This window comes from Rana temporaria, chromosome 11 (genome assembly GCF_905171775.1).
Source record: "Rana temporaria chromosome 11, aRanTem1.1, whole genome shotgun sequence".
NCBI lineage: Eukaryota > Metazoa > Chordata > Amphibia > Anura > Ranidae > Rana > Rana temporaria.
In genome coordinates, this window is record NC_053499.1 from 99,030,141 (window position 1) to 99,054,207 (window position 24,067).

Genomic DNA, 24,067 nt, shown 5'->3' on the forward strand with positions numbered 1-24,067 from the left:
TAATCTCCACACTTTTGGAATTCGGATGGCTCCTAAACCTAGAGAAGAGCCAATTAGAACCAACCCAGTGCCTAATTTACCTCGGAGCTCAGTTCGACACCATAGAGAATACGATCTCTCTTCCAGAGGAAAAGATTCCGGTCATTCGGGAAAGAATCTCCCTAGCCCTAGATTCTTCACACCCGAGAGCTTCGCAGGGTCTGAAGATAATCGGCACAATGGTGGCCACAGCCCCTATGGTCAAATGGGCAATGTGGAGGCTTCGTCCCTTCCAAGCGGGCTTCCTTCAACAATGGAAGTCGGAAGACATGAATCAATGGATTCGGATTACTCTATTGATGAAGAACAGTCTTCTTTGGTGGCTCCAATGCAAAAACCTACGGACATGCCACTCACTTGTCCCCATCCAATGGGTGCCTGTCACTTCAGATGCCAGCAATGCGGGCTGGGGGGCGCATTGTGGTCAAGAACTGGCGCAAGGGAAATGGGATGCTCGGCTCCACATTCCTGGGTTAAATGTTCTAGAGCTTCGTGCGGCATGGTGTGCCCTTCAGTCGTTCTCTCATCTCCTGAAAGGGAAATCCGTTTTACTCAAGATGGACAACACCACGGCTGTGGCGTATGTGAAGAGACAAGGGGGCACTCGGAGTTCCGCTCTTCTCCAAGAGGTCGAGCCCATCTTGACCTGGGCTCAAAAGAACCTGCTCAATCTGTCAGCGGTCTTTACTCCAGGAGAGCAGAACACTCAAGCGGACTTTTTGTCTCGCAACAGCCTAGACAACAACGAGTGGTCACTGCATCCACAGACCTTCAAGTGGATCCTGTCATTGGGGATCGATCTCGAGGTGGATCTGTTTGCATCTCCCTGCAACCACAAACTCAACAAGTATTACACTCGAGTCCGTTGCAGTCAGGCCTTCGGAATAGATGCCTTAACGAGCCAGTGGAACTTCAGCAGGGCATATGCCTTTCCTCCGCCCCTGATCATCCTGAAATTCCTTCAGAGACTTCAATTAGAGACGATCGAAGTGGTGACAATAGCACCCTACTGGCCAAGCAGGCCGTGGTTTCCCCTCCTGATCCAGATGAGCGTCAGGGACCCATTGCCTCTCCCTCTCAGACCGGACCTTCTTTCTCAGGGGGCGACCCTGCACCCCTGTCCAGCGATACTGAGACTGATGGTCTGGTTCTTGAAAGGGAGAGGCTAGAGTCTCTTGGGTGTGCTTCGAGAGTTATTTCCACCCTCATGAGTTCCAGAAAGCCTAACACCAACAGAGTCTATAGTAGAATTTGGACTAAGTTTGTTAACTTCTCTACTTCTGCAGGAAGATCATGCAGAGATCCTGGGGTCCAAGACGTCCTCAGTTTTCTCCAGTCTGGCCTGGACCTTCCGTTATCCGTTAGTTCTCTCAGGGTGCAAGTTTCAGCTTTGTCCGCATTCTCAGGAACATCATGGGCAACTCACCCACTGATACGGCCCCAGAGGAAACCTAGATTCCCCAAATGGGATCTTCCACTCGTCCTTGATGCATTGTCAACTCTCAACAACAAAGATCTTTCAGTTAAGGACTTGTCAATCAAACTGGCCTTCCTAGTGGCCATCACTTCGGCTAAAAGGGTATCAGAGATAAGCTTTTTGGGGTGTCAAGAACCCTTTCTGACTTTTTTTCCAGACCGGGTGGTCCTTATTCCCATGCTTGGGTCCAAGCCAAAAGTTACCTCCGTGTTTCACGAAAACCAGGAGATAGTGCTTCCTACTTTCAAATCTCCAGAATCCACGGAAGTACATCCTTTGGATGTGGGTGAAACTCTGAGAGAATACTTAAGAGTCACTTCATCTTTCAGATGTTCCAATCATCTGTTCTTGCTACTTTCTGGCAGCAATAGAGGAAAACGTGCTTCTTCAAGAACAGTAGCGGCCTGGATTGTTCAAGCTATTCAACAAGCTTACAGGGCGAAGGGCTTGGCTCCTCCAGAGGCGGTGACGGCTCATTCCACCAGAGGCATGGCGACCTCATGGGCAGCGGCTCGACATGTGGCTCCTGATGTGATATGCAAGGCAGCCTCGTGGTCTTCGATCAACACTTTCATGTCTCACTATTGTGTAGAGCCTGCTTCCCTTTCTTCTGTTAATTTTGGTCTAAGAATCCTGTCAGTTGACCGGAGAAATTAAAATATTTTTGTTCAGCATACCCTCCCGTGTGGATTGGCTAGTTATTTCCCACACGTAGTCTGCCATGGAGTCTGTCAGGAAAACGGAAAATTTATTACCAAATACTTACCGTAATTTTCCTTTCCTGATAGACTCCATGGCAGACGGAGTTCCCACGCATGAGCTATAATATGAGATTGGACTAAGAGTCGGCTAGTTACGGAACACCGTCCATGGAGGTGAGCTCAAATTTATGGGTAGGGGGTCCTATAGTAGGAGAGGAGGCGGGGTTAACCCACACGTAGTCTGCCATGGAGTCTATCAGGAAAGGAAAATTACGGTAAGTATTTGGTAATAAATTTTCCGTTTTTTCCCTAACCATGTAGCTGGTTCTTTATATTTACCAGTGTATATGGATATTCCAGAATAAATTTTCTTTTTTTTTTTAAACTTTACATATTAACTAAATTATACACCACACTTTTTTGAGGTCTTTATGCAACTAATCGATTATTCGAAACATTGATCGGTCAACGAATCGATTATAAAAAATAATCGTTAGTTGCAGCCCTATTGAAATCTCACAGAGACTTGATACTTTGCTAATTTTCATATTTTATACCTGTTGTTTGTAATTGTATGTTTGTATCATGTTACGTCATAATGTTTAAAAACGTTTTTTTATTGCGTTGTTTGTATTAACAGCAGGTGGCATGTAGCAGCTGATTATCAGCAGCCGTGTGCTTTACCACCTCATTAGACCTCATCTGTCAATGGGCTGGAGTTGGTAGTTTATAGGTTAGGTCGAATTAGGGTTTGAGCTGGAATTGATCAATGAGCCAAACTGGAGCAGTGTTTTATGTGTGTGATTATTCCAGAGGAATACTAGGGGGCCTTGATTTATGGATGAGACACTATGGACTCTGATGTAAGGGGGAATTCTGCAGACTCTGATGTAAAGGGGGGCTTTGGGGATACTGATGTAAGGAGGTGATGTAATGGTGAAGACTTTGATGTGACTCTGACATAAGGAGGAACTCTGCAGATCCTGATGTAAAGAGGGACTCTAGGAACCCTGATGTAAGTGGGGACTCTGGGGACTATGGGCCAGATTCACATAGAACTGCGGCGGCGTAACGTATCGTAGATACGTTACACCGCCGCAAGTTTTCATCGCAAGTGCCTGATTCACAAAGCACTTGCGATGAAAACTACTCCGGCGCAAGGCGGGCTAATTGAAATGGGCGTGTGCCATTTAAATTAGGCGCGCTCCCACGCCGGACCTACTGCGCATGCTCAGTTTCCTAATTCCCGCCATGCTTTGTGCGCCGTGACAGCATTTTTTCGAGCGGCGACGTGCGTAGCGTACTTCCGTATTCCCGGACGTGTTACGCAAACGACGTTAAATTTTTAATTTCGACGCGGGAACGACGTCCATACTTTAGACAGCAATACGAATGCTGACTAAAGTTAGGGCACCCAAAACGACGACTAAATTTGCGACAGGAAACTAGACTAGCGGTGAAGTAGCGAACGTGAAAATCAGTCGGGGATCCGCCGTAACTGCTAATTTGCATACCCGACGCTGGTTTACGACGCGAACTCCACCCAGCGGCGGCCGCGGTATTGCATCCTAAGATCCGACAGTGTAAAACAATTACACCTGTCGGATCTTATGGATATCTATGCGTAACTGATTCTATGAATCAGTCGCATAGATAAAAACAGAGATACAACGGCGTATCAGGAGAAACGCCGTCGTATCTCTTTGGTGAATCTGGCCCTTTGTTCCTCCTATGTAAGGAGGAAGTCTGATGTGGGCAGAGGGTTCATCCTGACTGTTGCACTCTATGGGCCAGATTCACAAAGAGATACGACGGTGTAGCTCTACACTGTCGTATCTTTGAGTTGTGCCGGTTGTATCTATGCAACTGTCTGATTCATAGAATCAGTTACGCATAGATATCCCTAATATCCGACTGGTCCAGGCCGGCCGCTAGGTGGCGCTTCCCTATCTTTTACGTGACGATTATGCTAATGAGCAGTTACGCCGATTCCGAAACGAACGACCGCCCGGCGCTATTTTTTTTTACGTCATTTGCGTTCGGCTTTTTCCGGCGTATAGTTACCCCTGGGTCTATGAGGCGCAGCCAATGTTAAGTATGGCCGTCGTTCCCGCGTCGAATTTTGAAATTTTACGTCGTTTGCGTACGTCGATTCACAAAAGCGCTGGACGCAAGTTACGCTCACGCCGAAAACAAGCAACGTCATTGGGAGCAATGCACGCCGGGAAAATTTGCGGATGGCGCCTGCGCAGTTAAATCGGCGCGGGGACGCGCCTGATTTAAATACTACACTCCCTCTAGCCGCGGAATTTGAATTCGGCCGGGGGATTTACGATACGCCGCCGCAAGTTTTGAGGTAAGTGCTTTGTGAATTAACCACTTGCCTCAAAAACTTGCGGCGGCGGATCTTAAATCACATAGGTTACGCGGATCTAAAGATCCGCTAACCTATGTGAATCTGGCCCTATATGTTGTTTTGTATGTTATTTATCCTGACCTCTATACTCTGTAAACCAAGTTGTATATATAGTCAGACATGATATTCTTTTGATATTGGCATTTTGTTTTTGTGTGAATCAAAGAATATTTAAAGATTTTTTTTTTATTTTTAATTTTTTTTTTACCTTGAGATGTATTTGTGCTGAGAGGCTCTCAGTTGTGGTAAAGTAATTAGGAGTATTTTGTAGGTACAAGCACTGTGGTATATGTTTGCCGTGAATAGGTTCTGTTTAATGATCCTGCTTTAAGCCCCTTTTCTGTTAAGTAAACTCTGGCTATGCAATACTGTTTGCTGATGTGTGCATAGCATGCAGCACAACTTACCTTTCTGTTTTATCTTACTCACATTTTGTCATCCTCTTTTGCGTTTTTACTTGTAAAGCCTAAAGATTACTTGTTATGAACATTGTTAAACTGAAAGTTTAGCCAAACCCTATCTAATGATAAACCTACTCTCAGCCACATTCTAAACCTTATCTATCTAGCCCTGTAAATAAGAGATTGCTATACTTCCTTATTCTGCAGCCCATGCTGAGCTGTCAGCGGTGGCTTCAGTGTATGAGATTATGCAGGAGAGGCAGCCGACAACAGAATCCCCATAGTAATTATATAGGTTATGTCACTTCCCTGGCATTTTGCAGCCTTCATCTTTCTCTCCGTACACAGCAGCTGTCGCTGGAGACCGGACCGGAGTGGCTGCAGAACAGTTAAGTGTAGCAATTTTGTTCTTTACAGGGTTAGATAGATTGGGCCAGATCCAGAGAGAATTGGATCCGCGCAGCGTATCAGAGATACGCTACGCCGCTGTACCTTACCTGGCGGAATTTCGAATCCTCAACGATTTCGCGCCGTAAGTTGCGGCGTAGTGTATTTCTGGCGGCGTAATTCAAATCGGCGATCAGGGGGCGGGTTTCATTTAAATGAAGCGCGTCCCCGCGCCGAATGAACTGCGCATGCGTCGTCCAGAAATTTCCCGCCGTGCTTTGTGCGAAATGACATCACAACAATGTAATTTTTTGAACTTAGACGTGAGTTACGTCCATCCCTATTTACGGACGACTTACGCAAAAAAAAGAAATTCAAATTTCGACACGCGGGAACGACGGCCATACTTAACATGGCAAGTCTATCTATACGCCGCAAAATACCAGCTTTAACTATACGCCGGAAAAAGCCGACTACAGACGACGTTAGAAAATGCGACGGCCGCGCGTACGTTCATGGATCGTCGTAAATCGCTAATTTGCATACCCGACGTGGAAAACAACGCAAACTCAACCCAGCGGGCGCCAAAGTATTGCATCTAAGATCCGAAGGCGTAAAAAGCCGTACGCCTGTCGGATCTTACCCAAATGCCGTCGTATCTTGGTTTGAGGATTCAAACTAAAGATACGACGCGGGAAATTTGAAAGTACGCCGGCGTATTAGTAGATACGCTGGCGTACTTGCTCTGTGGATCTGGCCCATTAGGTTTAGAATGTGGCTGAGAGTATAGGTTTAGTGTTATATAGGTTTTGACTGAACTTTCATTTTAATATGTACACATTGTTTATACTGTTTAAATATCAATTATCTTAGTTTATTACAGGTTTTTCGGTCATATGTCAAGATGTCAGTAAATGTGTTCCATCAGTAAATTGTCCATGTCTTGTCAGTAAAAAAAGTCATGTAACATTGGCAACCCTGTATGGTACTCTCCATGCAGCATACACCATGTGCTTTTTTTTACATTTAGCAGTTTGTACAGCCACTTTTAGTGAAAGCACTGGGCACTTTATTTAGTCTTATCCCTAATGCAAAACTGATATCACATAGCAGAAGTAGAAAATGCCATATTTATTTTAGGTATGCAAGAATTTAGCTGCTGTATGTTCAGATACTGGAGCTTAAATATCTTAACAGGCCAGATATTTTAGTGAATTTGAAAAGGATGTGCAATTCACAGGCTCCTTGGGCGCATAGTAAATAAAGTGAAAACATGACTCCGTAGTTCAACCTGATCCTGAGCTGCATCAATATGACTATATACATGCATATGTTTTAGTAAATTAGGCCCACTATCTTAGTAGACACACAAAACCACATTAATCAAATAATATTCAATCAACATATTATATAAAGTCAGGTGATACTTTCCTTACAAGAAAATATTGCAAATGTCTGAAAAATAATGAACACACAGCAAAGGCAATGATATATCCTTATATTTTTTAATGACCAAGTGCTAATTATTTTTAAGTTACTGTGAGGCTCATTTATCGACCACATAATGTTACTACTATTCAGAACATCTAGGTAAACAGTAGCCAGGATTCAGCACTGATTTTCTTAACATATTAAGCAACCACACAGACAAATTCCCTGCCTAATACATGAAATAACCTGCCATAAATCACTGACACCCACAGTGACTATTGGCAGAAAATATTAATAATCCAAAGCATATGCTCATCTGTATTCACTAAAACAGAGATACAGTGTATGCAGATTTAAGAAGAAATATAAACAAACATGGTTAAGTTCTAGAATAGTTTCTACCTACAATGTTTACATAAAAATATTACATAACTATTATTTTCTAACAATTGCATTTAGTGACAACATAAAACCTGCACTGCACTTTTTAAGTAGATCCACCTAGGATTCACTTAGAAAACATTTTGTGCTAGTTACTTGGACCCATAAAATAAATGACAAAAAAAGTTGAAAAATGAAATGATAAAACGTAGAATTAATTATGAAATTATAGATGAGTGCACCAAGCTACAATAACATTATCTGAAAAAAAGATAGAAAGGACTTTGTAAAGGAGAGTTTTAAGGTGAAGTGAAAGGGAACAGCAGTTAAGGGACTTTAGGTTTTTGAGCTGTGAACAGAAGACAGGAGCTGGAATAAACCCCAGGGATACAATTGGAGTGATATCTACCAGGTAATGGAGTTTGTTTACCAGAGCATGTCCGATGCCTGCATGCTTTAACGCGAGCGAAAGAAAAAAAAAATATATATAATATATAATATAATTTGACCCCCCCTTCATCCACCTATTGATTTTGAACCAGTGCAGACTACCACCACTAAATATAGAGGACAGTGCTATGTTCCAGCTAACAGAGGTAAAAATTAGTAATGGGAGAAAGTGACAAACAGGAGTGGATAGGCAACGCTGAGACTTTGGAAGATAAAATTACATAATAGCAAGTAAGGCGTGTTAAATAAAACAGATACATTTTTTTTTTTATATTTAATGTACTATGTATATTAGAATTTAAGCCATAATTGTAAATCGATTCAATTAACCTGTTAAAACTGTCAAGACTGCAACCTGTACAATGTCAGTGAATGTTAAACAGCATCTTCTAGACATATTTGTTCTTCAATATCTCATTACAGGCGGTCCCCGGGTTACAAACAAGATAGGGACTGTAGGCTTGTCCTTACGTTGAATCTGTTTGGAACAGGTACATTTTTAAGATTAGCAGATTATATATATATATATATATATATATATATATATATATATATATATATATATATATATATATATATATATATATATATATATATATATATATATATATATATATATATAATATATTTTAAGCTTTTTGGATAGCATAGGCAAGGGTTATCACCCCTGTAACATTTGTTTTGCTGTCTGTGCCCCTGTTCAGAAGATTTCACCTCACTTTCTGTCCCAATGACCATGTGATTTAGAAAATTTTGGGTTATTAGGGAAACAATGATTGGTGATAAAGCTTTAGTAGAGACACCTTTTTCCCCTATGAACTCTTACAGGAGAGAATTTCCCTTCCTAGTTTTCCTCTCACTTTCTGTTGTCTCCCTCCGTTTGTAAGTAGGAGTCGTTTGTAAGTCGGATGTTTGTAAGTAGGGGACCGCCTGTATAGAATACAATATTTTAAGCATGTACATTTTATGACAAAGAGAACCAGTAGTTTCTAAGCAATGCAACCCAATCAATCAAAGTAAATGAAACATAACAATATCTAGTACCGGTTATTAAAATAGTACAATGAATAAAATACTTATGTATTTTGTTTAGTGTGGGTGGATTTGAAATAATTGGTGTTTCCAATTCACTAAAGGGGTTAGATAAATGTTAAAAAAATTATAAGATTATCACAAAAGTTTTTGCTCCCTAATAATTAGTAATAATTTTTCCCAAAAGAAGTAGGCTGCCATTGCGAACCTCCTTCTGAAAAATGCCAGTTGCTAGGTTGTTATTTTGACATGATGGCCTTGGAGTGGGAGGGCTGTGGTGCAAACAAGGATGCTGTGCAGACACTCCTCCTTATGAACTGATGATGTCATTGGTTGTTCAGAAACCAGCAGCTAGAAGGTTATAATGGTGCAGGAAAACTTGTGGCTATGTGTAACCAAAAGGTAGGCTTGATTTACCTGCTGACTCGTATACAATGTTTGGGTAATGTTAAGGCATTTTGACAAAGCACCCCTGAAAAAGCCTCAGCATCTTGGTTGAAAAAGGCTGCGGTAGAGATCAAAAGTCTGCAAACAGAAATCCAAAGTAGCACAGTACACAGGTTGTGCATGGACCTTCAGTAAACAGCACAAAAAGGGAGTAATAGGCAGGTCTGATTGGGGGGGGGGAGTGTTGGCATGTTTTTTGGGGGGGAGGACAGACTCCTTTTCAATCCTATCAGATGCCATTTAGCTCTGGCTATAAATACTATAGCAGTGTCCAGGTAAGGAAACTCAAAAAAGGGAGGGGGGTTTTAACCACCCAGTGGTCAAGTATTGCTATAATTGAGCAATAGCAGTTCCTAAAGCAGCAGTGGACAATTAGGCATCAGAGAATCTAACCTGGTCCTGCTAATCCATATAGTGCTGCAAACAATGGTATTAAAGTAGATCTTCACAAGGCGTACAAGAGTAGCAACCAGTGGTGAAAAACACTTACCCATGTCCTCGCTATCCTCGTTATAGTGGCGTTCTTTACTGCTTGGTGTTTTTCACCACTGGTTGCTACTCTTGTACGCCTGTATGGATTAGCAGGATCAGGTTAGATCCTCTGATGCCTAATTGTCCACTGCTGCTTTAGGAACTGCTATTGCTCAATTATAGCAATACTTTACCACTGGGTGGTTAAAACCCCCCTCCCTTTTTTGAGTTTCCTTACCTTGACACTGCTGTTTATGCTCTACGATACAAACTTAGAGGCTTTTTGAAGAAGCTCTACAATAGGCGCGAAACATGTCAAGCCACAGCTTTGTATACAACATCGTACAGACATCAAGTCTACGGCTCCTCAATCCCTTTCAGGATGTATTTACTATGTAAACGGTTGGAGTTTATATCTCCAGAAATGTTTCTTCAATATTTTTCAATATCATTATACTTCTTCCTGTAGGCTTTGATAGGCAATTACAAATGCTGTTAAGTTTGTCTCTCTACAGTTCCTATTGAACCGAGTTTTTATATGTATAATGTTTCCCTTTTTGTAATAAATCTATTTTTATATAAACTTTATCTTGAATTTGACTGTATCCTTACCAGAATATAGTGCCTACAAAGTCCATGACTTGCCCATTTGGTCATTTCTTTTTTCGTAGATATGTTACCAAGTGATGTAATATATTGTTTTATACTGCTATAACAATCTCTTTTAAAACTATGTAAATGAATAGGAAATTGGCACTATGAATGTAGTTTGTTACTACAAAGTTGAATGAATAGACTCGAGTGGACATCTACAGTGAATTAGCCGCCCCGTTCTTCATTTAAGCTGTCTACATGTTTAAATCATGGCCTGTCATCTGCGCTGTCCACGATTGCATTCTATGCTGTTCATGATTGAACAGCTAGCTTTGCCTATATGCGTCTCTGATTGGCTTGCCCTACATCCGGTGTTCTTCCCCCCGGCGGATAAGGACCCCCCTGTACTGTGCAGGCGCGGTGCTTGCACAGTACGGACTTAACTGAGCCTTCGGAAATAGCCAAAGATGTAGAGCTGAGAGTCAGCTCTACACGGCGCCTGCACACTGACTATGACACATGCCGCACGCTCCCGATGCTAGTGCTACTCTGCAAGGGGCGGGGGGATTTTACCAATAAAGTACACGTAACCCTACTCCTAAAGAGACTCATGGTATGTACCAAGTACGAGAATGTTGTACAGCTGAAAATACACTAGGTAAAACAAAGTTACCAATTGTATGTGACTTTCTGGCCACAAAGTTAACACCATGTGCCAGCACAGTACTGTAATCAGGATCCCCATAGAGAATGGGAAGAATGCTAGAATAATGTGTTTAATCTGATAAAATTGAGAACTGTAGCAGGTAGAAAAAAAACATTGCCATGGAACTAGCATTAAAGTATACCCTTACATACAACTTTTACCTACTTTTACCTTCCTATAATAAGGCTTACCTGTAGTTACCGGAAACATCTAAACCTGCACGATATTTACCATGATGTCACGCGACTTCAACCAGTCACAGAGCTGGACTCCATGACTCCTAAAAGGTAGAGGGGTGAAGATGGACCCGGCCACCAGCAGGGACATCGTAGACATCACAGGCTTCTTTTGCATGTTCGATCGTTCGTCGATCGTTCATCGAAATACGAACAAAACGGGTCATTCGCGCCAAATTCGAGTTACGTTTCACAGACCATAATTCACTGCGGCATTGCTGGCTGATGATTGGCCAAGCATGCACTATGACCCGCATGCTTGGCCAATCACAGCTTGCAAAAAACGGAGAGCCATAATTGGCCAAAGCCATGGTGGCTTTGGCCAATTATGGCTCAGGGGGTTTAGTACACGCCCCACAATATAAAAGTCCACCTGCAGGTCGGCCTTGTGTAGTGTGTTGCGGTGGTTAAGAGAGGACAGAGAGAGTGTCATTTTTTGCAGGTAGATAGAGCAGGCAGGCAGGTTAGTCAGTTAATGTTACAGTGTGTAGAGGATATATATACATCCCAGGTGTTGTACATATATTTATACACTGTATAGTTTAGCTAGATCAGTTCTTCCTAATTTACTGGCAGGCAGGTGATTGTGCTAGCTGTATTATTCTTACATGTTTTTTTGCCTGTGTCCTCTGTAGTTTGCACCTAAAGCTACTTGGTGTGTACTGGCCGTGTGCTCTGTAGTTTGCACCTAAAGCTACTTGGTGTGTACTGGCCGTGTGCTCTGTAGTTTGCACCTAAAGCTACTTGGTGTGTACTGGCCGTGTGCTCTGTAGTTTGCACCTAAAGATTCAGGAGCAGTGATTTTAATGATGCTTAAATTTAAAAAGAAAAAAAAAATGAAAAATTCCTTTAAATATTGTACCTGCTGGGTGTCTATAGTATGCCTGTGAAAACGTCTTTGAGAACCCGGGTCTTGCCCGAGGGAACATGTATCAATGTAAAAAAAGTTTTAAAAACGGTTGTTTTTTCAGGAGTCCTGAAAAAAACGACCGTTTTTAAAACTTTTTTCCATTGATACATGTTCTCTCGGGCAAGACCCGGGTTCTCAAAGACGTTTTCACAGGCATACTATAGACACCCAGCAGGAACAATATTTAAAGGAATTTTTCATTTTGGCAATTTCAGCCTTTGCAGGTATCAGTGGTAGTAAACCAACCAGTTCTTTAGAGCTGCAATAAAGTTAAAACCACTAAGGCTTCTTACAGACTAGCGGACCGTTCGTCCGTTTATTACAAGTCCGTTTACAGACTTGTGGATAAATTACTGGGAGGGGCTGGGCATGACCCAGGTGTCTTGGTCCATGTTGGAACCAATGAATACATGGAAGGTGGAGGCTCCTTAAGAATCAATTTAAAGAACTAGGCTGCAAGATGAAGGGAAGGACCTCCAAGGTGATATTCTCTGAAATATTACCTGTGCCATGCGCGACACAGGAAAGGCAGGGGGAGATTAGAGAGCTAAATGCATGGCTAAAGACCTGGTGTAGGAAGGAGGGATTTGGGTTTCTAGAGCACTGGGCTGACATTTCATTGGGGTGCAACCTATATGCTAAAGACGATTTGCACTTGAATGGAAGGGGGTCTGCTGTGCTGGGGGAGAGGTTTATGGGAATGCTGGAGGAGTATTTAAACTAGGATTGAGGGGGGAGGGTGAATTAGAATTACATCGAGCAGACAGGTCAGTTAGTGGTCAGACATTAATGGAGAGTGGAATGGGGATAGATGGGGGGAGGGTTATGGCAGGTGACAAAGTTCCCATGTTGCAAACAGCCATTGGAAATAATAGTGCCATTTGTACTACTATAAATTAGTGTTTGTTCACCAATGCCAGAAGTCTGCCAAGCAAAACAGGTGAGCTGGAGGCTCTGGTGCATGAGGAGAGCTATGATGTAATCGGTATTGCTGAAACGTGGCTTCAATCCTCACATGACTGGGCTATTAATATTCATGGCTATGCTCTCTTTCGGAAAGACAGGGTAAAAAGGAAAGGTGGAGGGGTCTGTCTCTATGTGAGAAGTGACCTCAAAGCAAGCGTGAAAGAGAACCTGGTTGATGGAGAGTGTGATGAGGCTGAAGCATTATGGGTGGAACTGCATACAGATGTTCAAAATTAATCATTGGAGTTTGTTATAAACCACCCAATGTTAATGAGGAGGTGTAAACTCAGCTCCTTGCACAGATGGAAAGGGCTGCAAGGGCTGGGACGGTGATAATAATGGGGGATTTTAACTACCCAGAAATTGACTGGATTAATGGCACTTCTGGGACAGTTAAAGGACAAAAATTTAAAAACCTATTGCAGGACAATTTTATGGTGCAGTTTATTGAGGCCCCAACTAGGAATGATGCTCTGTTGGACCTGATGATCTCAAACCATGCAGAGCTTATTACTAATGTTCAGATAAAGGAACACCTGGGTAGCAGTGATCATAACATGATTTCATTTAATGTTAACTATAAGCAAGAAATACACACAGGAAATATTAAAACACTAAATTTTAAGAGAGCAAATTTTCCAAGGATGAGGGCTGCTCTCCAGGACTTGGACTGGGAGGGACTATTGGCACAGATGAACACAGAACAGAAATGGGAATTCTTCAAAAAGACTGTGTGGAACCTCACTGCAAAGTATGTTCCCATGGGCAATAAGTTTAAAAGGCTAAAAATAAAACCTATGTGGCTCACGGTCAAAGTTAAAAAAGCTATAAACAATAAGAAAGTAGCTTTTAAAAAATATAAAAATGAAGGAACACGGAGGGGCGCATGCGCGAGCGACGGTGATGGACGCCTGATCCGTGCGCTCCGCTCCAGGCACACACCGCGGCGCCCCTAGCTCGGTCCACGGCTATCGTAGCTCAAAGCGGATAACACAGGCGGACTCCTCGGGCTGGCGGGCACACTTTGGCCCCATTGGCGGACAGAAAGGCGGTGGTATTTGGCCGTTTTCTGTGGCAGCAGCTCCGTGAGGAGAAATCAAGATGGCCGCCACGCAGCAGCCTAAAGCCCTGTCACACGGCCTGACTGACAAGGGGACACACAGGCCGGTGCAGCCATTCCTCTCCCCCCTGCAGTTTACCCCAGAAGTAGTGGGGAGTTCCCCACAGATGTGCTCTCTTTCCCAGGAAGCCAAAAGCTTTTTACAAATGCCAGAGGGGGCTGAATCACCTCCCTCACAAATGGGAGCTATTATACAGCTGTCACAAAATCCCCTCAGCCATGACACGCAGCTACTAGGCTCTGCAGCCTCAATGGAGGACCTATTCCTCAAATTCTCTATGCTTCTGGAGAGAGGACTGTCTCAAACAGCTGCAAAAATAACGGGTGACTTAAAGGCAGACTTTCATTCCCTAGGCTCCAGAATTGAAGCTATTGAAAGCAAAATGGAGGAGACAGTGGCTGCTACATCACAGAACTTCAGCCAAATACAAACACTACAAGATCAATTGGAAATTGCAATGTCTCGCATAGATGACCTCAAGAACAGATCGAGAAGATCGAATATTAGAATCCGTGGGCTCCCTGAGACCATTCTGAATGTGCCAGAGGCAGTGCAGGACCTTATTAAAAATCTCCTCCCGTCTGTTGCCCCCCATCATCTGGAGCTGGATAGAGCTCATAGAGCCCTGGGACCTCCCTGGAAAGATGGTTTCCCTAGGGATATCATCGCCAAACCCCATCATTACTTCATAAAGGAGGAGGTCATGAGGCAAGCAAGATCTAATCAGAACATAATGTGCCAGGGACATCAGGTACAACTCTTCACCGATCTTTCGCCTTCCACCATCCAGAGACGTCGATCCTTGAAACCTCTGCTCCTAGCTCTAACCCAGAAAGTAATCAAATATAAATGGTCCTTCCCATTCGCAGTCAAGTTTGAGTTCAAAGGCAAGCCCTACGCTTTTTCCAACCTGCCAGAAGGAGAAGCCTTACTCCTACGCCTGAAGATCATTGCACAAGAAGCAGAAATGGACACTTCCAACACTGGTCAGGGATCTAATAAACGAGCCATTCCCACTAGCCCTCCATCTCCCTTATGGGTGAAGAACAAAAACAAGAAGGCTAAGGATGATGGAGCTACCTGAAGAAGTACCTCTCCTGCTTGAATAGCAGGTTTTTGTTCACCTTTATGCTGAGCCATGGCGGGGCTGAACAAACTGACTAGACTTATCTCATTCACTTACCTCCACTGTTTGGTGTTTTTCTCTTCCCATTTTTCTCTCCTAGTTTCTACTGGACTGTTGGCTTCTGGGTTCATGAATGATCTCTATACTCCCAGATATGCAAGACCTGACATCTTCTTATAACAAATCCCTCCTGGTTCCTAAATATCGTCCCTTTTACTAAAAGCTGAACCCATTTGTTTTCGAGGGAGGCAACATTTTTAGTTTTCCAGTGGGACATCTTGGGGTTACTTATTTATTGTCCCGCAGTTAGTATAAATTTTCCGAACTTGTATGGGGGAGTTTTGCCGTTTTGTTGCTGGGTCCCCCTGGTGGCCGGAGCGGACTCCCCCCGCACCCCTTTTGGGGGCGGGGGGGCCCGCGAAGGCTGTCGGGGGTTTCTCACTCTTACTCCCCTATGAAAAACTTATTGTTTGCCGTGCACCGTTCAATTATTTTTCTGTGATCATATTATTTTCATGGGCGCCCGGTCCGGGCCTGGTACCTATGCGCCTCCTTCCAACCTTCGGACGCCTTATGGTCTCCGAGGGATGGACGGCTTTCCCTGGTTTAGGGAAAGCTAATTACGATTTCACTTACGTGAGCGACTGGGGCTTCTCCTCAATAGCGCTCATTTTTATTACTTCAGGAGACCTTTCTGGTGCTGTTCTTTTCTGTCTACCCCACCCTCTACCTATGATCCCTATGTATCTTTATGCTTGTCTAACATGTGTTATGCTTTCAGGTTCCTCAGTTAATCGAATCAACTCATGGGGTCCAGACCTCATGACGGTAGCTGCGATTGGGGCCAGATCCTCCCCGGACCCGAGACTGCAGCAGGTGAGTGGGGGATGCTCGTGCTGGGGGGCCACCTCTATACTCCATGGCTAACTCCTTAGATCTTAATCTCCGCATCGCATCCCATAATGTCCAAGGTATCAACTCCCCGATCAAACGAAGGAAGGTAATGGACCACTATAAATCTCTCCATTTTGATGTCATTATGTTACAGGAGACTCACTTTCCTATCCGATACAGCCCCACTTTTCTTCACCAGCATTTTCCCCAATTTTATTTAGCCAGTGCAGAAAACAAAACAAAAGGGGTGGCTATTCTATGCTCCAAAAAATGTGCATTCGTTAAGATTTCCGACATCTCTGACCCGGATGGGAGGTTTTTATTAGTAAAAGGCAAGATAGGGGATCAATTATTTTCATTTGTATCTTACTACGCCCCTAATAGGGGGCAAGCAAAATTTTTCAAGGTAATGCTTGAAGCCCTATCCCCTAATTTAGAAGGCACTATAGTATTTGGCGGGGACTCCAATATGGCCCTGGATCACGGACTGGACAAAACTAAACCTCCCGGGTCTAGACTGATACATCCATCGAGAGAAAGTCTCAAAATCGCCAGGCTTCTGCATGGCTTTGGCCTAGCGGACGCGTGGAGAGAACTCAACCCCTCTAAGAGAGACTACACTCACTTCTCCCACCCACATCTTACATATGCTCGCATTGACCACATCCTTACGCCTTCCACCACCTTACCGGCAGTCTTGTCTGCTTCCATACGGGACTCCACTCTATCAGACCACTCCATAGTTTTCGTCTCACTTAAACTAGGCCTCAGAGGGGGCGTGGCCAGGCAGCTGATGTAACCGGACGCACTTTCAGCTCTCTCCGTCGAATCTCCTGACATCCATCCTTTCCGTCGCCCCTTCCTGCCTGGTCTTGGTGCCAAAGTGCTGCGGAACAGTGCCCTGAACATCCCGGGGCCTTCCGTTCCTAGATCCGAGGAGGATGTCGGCAGCTAGGAAGCAAACTGCGAACCGGGCTGCAGACAGCATGGCAATCCAAGATGGCGCGCAGGCCTCCCGCACAGCCAGGGAGAAGCACAGGGATGGAGCGGAGAGGCTCTTCTCCAGAGTACTGGCCGCAGATCCCGGCGCTCACCCGGAGAGACAGAGCGAGATGACCGGGGGACCGTCCGATGCGGACGATACTGTCCCTCTGGAGGATGGCGGAGGCCCGGAATTCCTATGGGGCGACGTGAGTACTCCTAATGGCAATCCCACTAGGCCGCAGTCTATCCCCAGCCCTGCTTCTGATAGTGAGCCCTCACTTAGGGACATTTTTGCGGCTATTACCACATGCAATACCTCCCTAGCTGCCCTGACTGCTGACATCAAAGGGGTTAAGGCTGAAATAACATTTCTGAGGCAAGATGCACAACAATTGAGGGAAAGAACCTCTGCTGCAGAAGGCAGGATAAGCTCCATTGAGGATGACATGGCCCCCATGCAAAGGGATCTCTCATATAATAACCATCTCCTCACTCAACACTCATCCCGGTTAGAGGAATTAGAGAATAGAATGAGAAGGAATAACGTGAGGCTGGTTGGTCTGCCTGAAAGAGCTGAAGGAAAGAACCCTGTTGAGTTTATTGAAAACTGTCTGGTGACTGCTTTTGGCAAAGAGGCTTTCACTCCATTATTCTCAGTTGAGAGAGCACACAGAGTGCCTTCCCGGCCTCTGCCACCGGGGGCCCCTCCAAGACCCTTTCTGTTCAAACTGCTCCATTACAAAGATAGGGATGCTATACTGCGCAATGCCAGGCTTAAACCTGAAACCATGAAGATTGATAATGCAAAAATCTCCTGCTTCCCTGACTTCTCTGCTGAGCTACAAAAGCAACGTGCAAAGTTTATAGACATTAAACGTCGCCTCAGAGCTCTAGATGTAAAGTATGCTATGCTATACCCCTCTAAGCTAAGGGTGGAAGCTCTAGGCTCCGTTCACTTTTTTGACCTTCCGTCTTCGGCCGCACAATGGCTGGACAGAGAGGAACGCTCAATCCGTGATGGTCGCATCCAACGCTCAACAGGACGGGTAATACACTGATTTAATTATTGCTGATAACTACCTGTTTGTTCCTATTCCAAGGCGGAGAAGCTGCTGATGTTTAATCCACACTCCACCAATTGGGCTATTTGTTTTAGCTGCTGAGAAGTTTGAACGCTTTGGTGCACTTCCACTGTTGCCCCCATGTGGATCTGGCTGCGGCCCCACCTTGCCTACGGGCACATAAGTTTGGCCATGTTGGCCTGTGGTTCTATGACTTTGTTTTTTCTTCTACTATCCCTTTATCTTCTGGACAGCCTTGCTGGAGGACCACCTCAACTCGTTGTGGTCCGATCACGCCCTGAACTTGCCCCCTCTCTTGTGACTACCTCAATTGCTTATTGCATGTTGTTCTTTGCCTCATTCCTACTACCGATGTCGCACTGTCCCACCCTGATACGTATCTCTTGCATTGGCCGGAGATCAGGTGCCCATGTTCTCCTTGCCGGACTGATCTACCACCTTCCCACTCAGTACTATAGTATTGTCATTACTATGCATGTTTTACCTGTTTCTAATTTACAATGGCTGCACTGACTAGATTTATGTCTTGGAATGTGAGGGGATTAAACAACCCGGTTAAACGCCTGGCCGTGCTTCGTACGGTCAGGCGAATAGCTGCTGATATTATTTGTCTGCAGGAGACTCATCTCCCCCCGACCTCCACGCCCCAATTTGCGGTAAGGCAATTTAGCCACCAATTTCATTCCACCTTCTCAGTGTACTCGAGGGGGGTGAGTGTCCTGGTCAAACAGGGCACGCAGTTTACGGTCCTGAAAACACAAATTGATCCCGATGGGAGGTACATCTTTATCTTATGTTGTATACACGGTACTAAATGCATTTTGGCTGGAATATACAGTATATTCCTCCTCCCTTTTCATCTAGTATATTGAAGGTATTGACAGATTTCATGGCCCGCTTTACGGGTATTCCTGTATTAGTGATAGGTGATTTCAATAACTGTCTGGATACTACTAGGGATAGAATGTCTGCACAAGGAGGGGTGGGAGTGCGGGGAGGGAGCGGGCCTACTTCGTTTGCCCGCTTACTAGCGGAAATGGGCCTCACAGATGTTTGGAGGGCTCATAACCCAGAGGCCAGAGTTTACTCATGTCAATCTGCCTCTATTGGGTGCCTATCCAGAATTGACCTTGGTTTGGGGAATGATTTGCTCCTACCAATGTTAGTCTTCCCGGTACCATACCAGACAGGTCTCGGACCACTCCCCACTGTCAATAGACATCAGGTGTGGAGCCCGCAGGGGTAATACCCTTTGGAAGCTCAACCCCTTTTGGCTATCGCTTATTCCAGATCCAGACCCTATCCCGGAACTCCTCACAAATTTCCTTGAACGAAACTTGAATACAGCAACATTAGACGTGGTATGGGACACGACTAAAGCCTTTCTCAGAGGTCAATTTATTAGGGAAATCTCCAAGGTTAAAACGTCCACAAAGAAATGGGAAATATCGGTGCTGGAAGAGGTACGATCCTCTGAAGCCAGATATATTGCTGACCCCACGGACGATAATAGACGATCATGGCTAGCGACACAAACCTTACTTAAGGACCTGTCCATGCAGTTAGCTGAAAATAAATGTTTCTTCCTACAACAGAGTCACTTTGAAGAGGGTGAAAACACAGGACACATGTTAGCACTACTAGCTAGATCACAACAGTCATCCTCTCACATAGCGTCGATCACGAATCGCGCGGGGATCCCTTGCCACTCAACTAATGAAGTTATAGAGGTCTTCAAACTTTTTTTTCAAGACGTCTATTCTTCCAAAGTTAACCCCACCCAGGCCGAAATTCACTCATTTCTGGACAAATACCCCATTCCATCTTTGTCTACTTCGGATGTTGCCCTGCTCAATGCCCCTTTGACTGAGGAGGAATTACTAGAAGCACTGGCACACTCGAAAAATGGTCGAGCCCCGGGGGCCGACGGGTTACCATCCGAGGTATACAAAAGATATGCTACCCAACTCCTCCCTGCTCTTCTCAAAGTTTATAACCATGCACTCGAAACAGGTTTCCTCCCCCCATCCATGAATGAAGCCCTTGTGGTAGTCCTATTAAAGCCCGGTAAGGAACCCCTGTCACCGGACTCCTATAGGCCAATCTAACTTCTGACATGTGATGTCAAGCTGTTGGCCAGGGCTCTGGCTAGCAGGTTGGCTAAATGCATACAGAAGGTAATTCACAGAGATCAGTCGGGGTTTATCCCAACGAGATCAACTTCACAAAATTTGCGCAGACTCTTCCTAAACTTGCAAATCCCCCCGGATAATGTAGGAAATAGGGCGGTTCTATCGTTGGACGCCGCTAAGGCGTTCGACAGCGTAGAATGGCCTTATCTTTGGGAAGTCCTGAGTCGATTTGGGGTGGGTTCCACATTTTTGAAGTGGGTTCAACTGCTGTATAGTTCCCCGTCGGCGAGAATGCGCGTCAACGGGGAGGTATCGGAACCCTTTCATCTCGCCAGGGGCACCCGGCAGGGGTGCCCTTTGTCGCCCCTGCTGTTTGCCCTGGCTCTTGAACCATTAGCCATACATATCAGGCATATGCAGGAAATAGTGGGGTTTCAGAGAGGACCTAGGAAAGATGTGGTTTCCCTTTACGTGGATGACACTCTAATATACTTAGGAGATACAGACAGCTCTTTACAGAATGTTATGAACCTAATTGCTGGCTTCGGTCGGCTCTCGGGTTTCACAATCAACTGGAACAAATCGGTTCTTATGCCCTTAGATCCCCTGCCGGGTCCATTGCCTGATTGTGCAAGGGACATTGCTGTGGTGGATGAATTTCGTTATCTGGGCATTCAGGTCACGCCACTCCCGCTTCAATACCTAGACAGGAATCTATCTCCATTGCTACAAAAATTTCGCCTAAAATGCTCAGCCTGGAGGAAATTGCCACTGTCCGTGACTGGTAGAGTCAATCTAATTAAGATGGTGTGGGCGCCTCAGCTCCTATACATCTTTCACAACTCCCCAATTTGGATCACCCATAGATGGTTTACTCGGATAGACTCTCAGTTTAGGGAACTAATCTGGGGGGGAAAATTGGCTGGTATTAGTCTACACTCACTGCAGCTTACAAAAGATCAGGGGGGCCTGGCGGTCCCACACTCTAGGTTCTATTTTATAGCCTCGCAGCTCCAGCATCTTGGTAATTGGGGAGTGGTGGATGGCTCTGATCCGATTAGGTCACTGATAGTCCCAGTGGATTCGGCACTCCCGGCGCTGGTGTATATGGAGGCTGGTCTCACCCAGTTCCCTGATACTCTTCCCACAATAGGCCTATTGAACACTCTATGGAAATATGTGAGAAACACTTTTAAACTTAAAGCGATCTGCCAGTTCACTCCAATTTGGAGAAATAGATATCTGGGGGAGCTCTTTACACTGAAGGGCTTCGGCTCATGGGAGAGGCTCGGGATACATTATGTCACCCAGTTGTTCTCTGGCACTGTCTTTAAAACCTTTGCAGCCATGAAAGAGGACTTTGGGTTACATAACACCCAATTCTATCAATACCTACAGTTGAGACACGCAGTACAGTGTGAGAGTAGACTCTCCCCACTAGTTGTGGCAGCGCACCCTCTGATGAGAGACGTGCTCTCCACGGAAGACAGGACGGGCATGATTTCACGGGTCTATGCAAGGCTGCTCCAACATACTCATGATGCTAGTAAACTTCCCTGCAGACGTGGGTGGGAGCGTGACTTGGGACCTATAGATGGGGAAACCTGGGAGTTGTGTCTGACATCTGCCCCCTTAGTCTCAGTCTCTGCATCCCAGAGACTGTCCCATTTATATTTACTACACAGGGTGTACAGGACTCCAGCCAGGTTACACAAATGGGGCTTTAGGGACACCCCCTTGTGCCCAAAATGCACCGCACAAACTGGTGATCTGCTGCACATGATGTGGAAGTGCCCCAAGCTGTTTCGGTATTGGAAATTTGTTCTGGATACCATAGCTCAAGTGTTTCAAATACCAGTTATTACTGATCCAGTGGTTTGCCTCCTTGGTGCCTTGGAACTGCCTGACCTTTCACCAAATGGTCATACCGTAAAGAGATAGCTAAACTATGGATCACTCCTAGGGTACCAACAGGCACACAATGGGTGAAACAGGTTAACAGTATTTTAATACGCGAAAAACTAACATATCAACACCGGGGTGCCTTAAAGAAATTTTATTCTATGTGGCAGCCATGGCTAGATGTACCGGGACTAGGTCCCTTGCAGCTGGTGAGAGACAGATTGTTGCAGGGATAGAATACCTTGGTTCCAGGGAGTGGGAGTGCGACTGGGCTGTGAGTGGGAAGAGAGAGTGGGGCATGCTACATCACTCATTGGAGAACCCAAAAAGGTGCTGAGAATATGATGGTGGTCCACAGCTTTTTCTTTTTCTTATCTTTTTCTTCCCTTTTCTTTTCTTCACTCTTTTCTACTGCCCGTCTCCCCTCCTCCCTTTCCTCTCAACCTTAGTTTGTTTAACTTTCTCTTACCTCCTGAGATTGCAGTCGGATGCTTCTGTACACAGTCAGACTACGTTTCCCAGGGTGATGTCACATATTACCTGCAGTATTATAAAGCGTAACACTCTTTCATAACTGTCCTATTTATGTTTATGTTGACAGGCATGCCACTAGAGTGTGTTGGTATTAGACGGAAACTTGATGTACGCTGGTATAAGATTGTGTCCTGACTTTTTTCCCTGTATACTGCAAATGATACTGATCTGTCTGTGTGCAATTATATGATTGTATCTCTATTTTTTTTATATTTAATGATTTTTATTGAAGGTTTTATCATAACAAAATGCCAGAAGACAATGGCACATTACAGTACATAGCTTATGTTATAACAGAGATCTGTAGTTATTCGTCTAAAAACAAGGCAAACATATCATAGCCTCTCAGCCCGACTATAGTGTCCGTGGTTGTGCTGTCGGCCTTGTGTCTGCCCGTAAGGCAGCCAGGCTTGTATACTACCGCTGCGCGGGCCCCGTGACACTCATCTCCCCGGGCGCCCCTCTAGGGTTCACACTGCGCCCTGGGAGCCAAGGCCCCGGAGTCCCACGCCGCCCCATATAGTAGCGCACGGCCTATGTGATTCAAGGTGTCTGCCTGCAACTGCGCATGCAGTCAATATGGGTAAATATCACTTAATGACTAAATGCACTGCTAACTGAACCGCACACCAAGAGAGGTGCAGAAGTAGGGAGAGAGAGAGAGAGACACGTGGGATGAAGAGGAAAGGGGAAAAAAGAAGAGGAAAGAGAAGAAAGAAAGGGGAAGAGGGACAGAGAGATGTCTTTATGTGTGGAGTGGAGTGCTCCCACCCCCAGGCTGTATCCCTGGTAGAAGGGACACCCCGCAGTATGTAGCCCAAGGCTCCCACACAGACCTGAATTTCTCCGATTGGTCCGCACATTTCGCTACTATCTGCTCCTGTGACATTATCCAGGAGACTTTTCTCTTAAACGCCAGGAAGGAGACTGAAGGCTTCTTCCATGCCTTAGCTATGGTCATTTTGGCCCCCCAACAGTATGAAAAATGCTAAGCTCTGGGATAGTTTAGGTAGACCAGGGATACACTGGTTCAACAGTGCAACATTAGGCTGCGGTGAAATCACTGTCCCCAGCAGGGCTCCGGTGGCACGGAAAACCTTTTTCCAGAAGGCTCTAATGCGAGGGCAGGACCACCACGTGTGAAACATGGAGCCCCCCAATTCACAGCCCCTAAAACATTGTGGAGAGGTCCCTGGGAACATTCTTGCCAGCCTGGAGGGGACATACCACCGCACCAAAAGATTTAG

The 24,067-nt window shown here is 45.0% G+C and overlaps 1 protein-coding gene across 13 annotated transcripts in view; it reads right to left on the reverse strand.

Annotated features, from left to right (window-relative positions):
- NRXN2 (neurexin 2) overlaps window positions 1–24,067 on the reverse strand; it is a 2,907,124-nt gene that overhangs the window by 1,591,065 nt on the left and 1,291,992 nt on the right. For 9 of the 13 annotated variants that reach the window (XM_040327835.1, XM_040327833.1, XM_040327832.1 and 6 more), the window contains one exon: window positions 7,664–7,687. The exons of the other annotated variants lie outside the window; for them this stretch is intronic. In XM_040327835.1, the coding sequence (XP_040183769.1) occupies window positions 7,664–7,687 (24 nt within the window). The remainder of the gene's footprint in view (window positions 1–7,663; window positions 7,688–24,067) is intronic. 13 annotated transcript variants of the gene reach the window in all.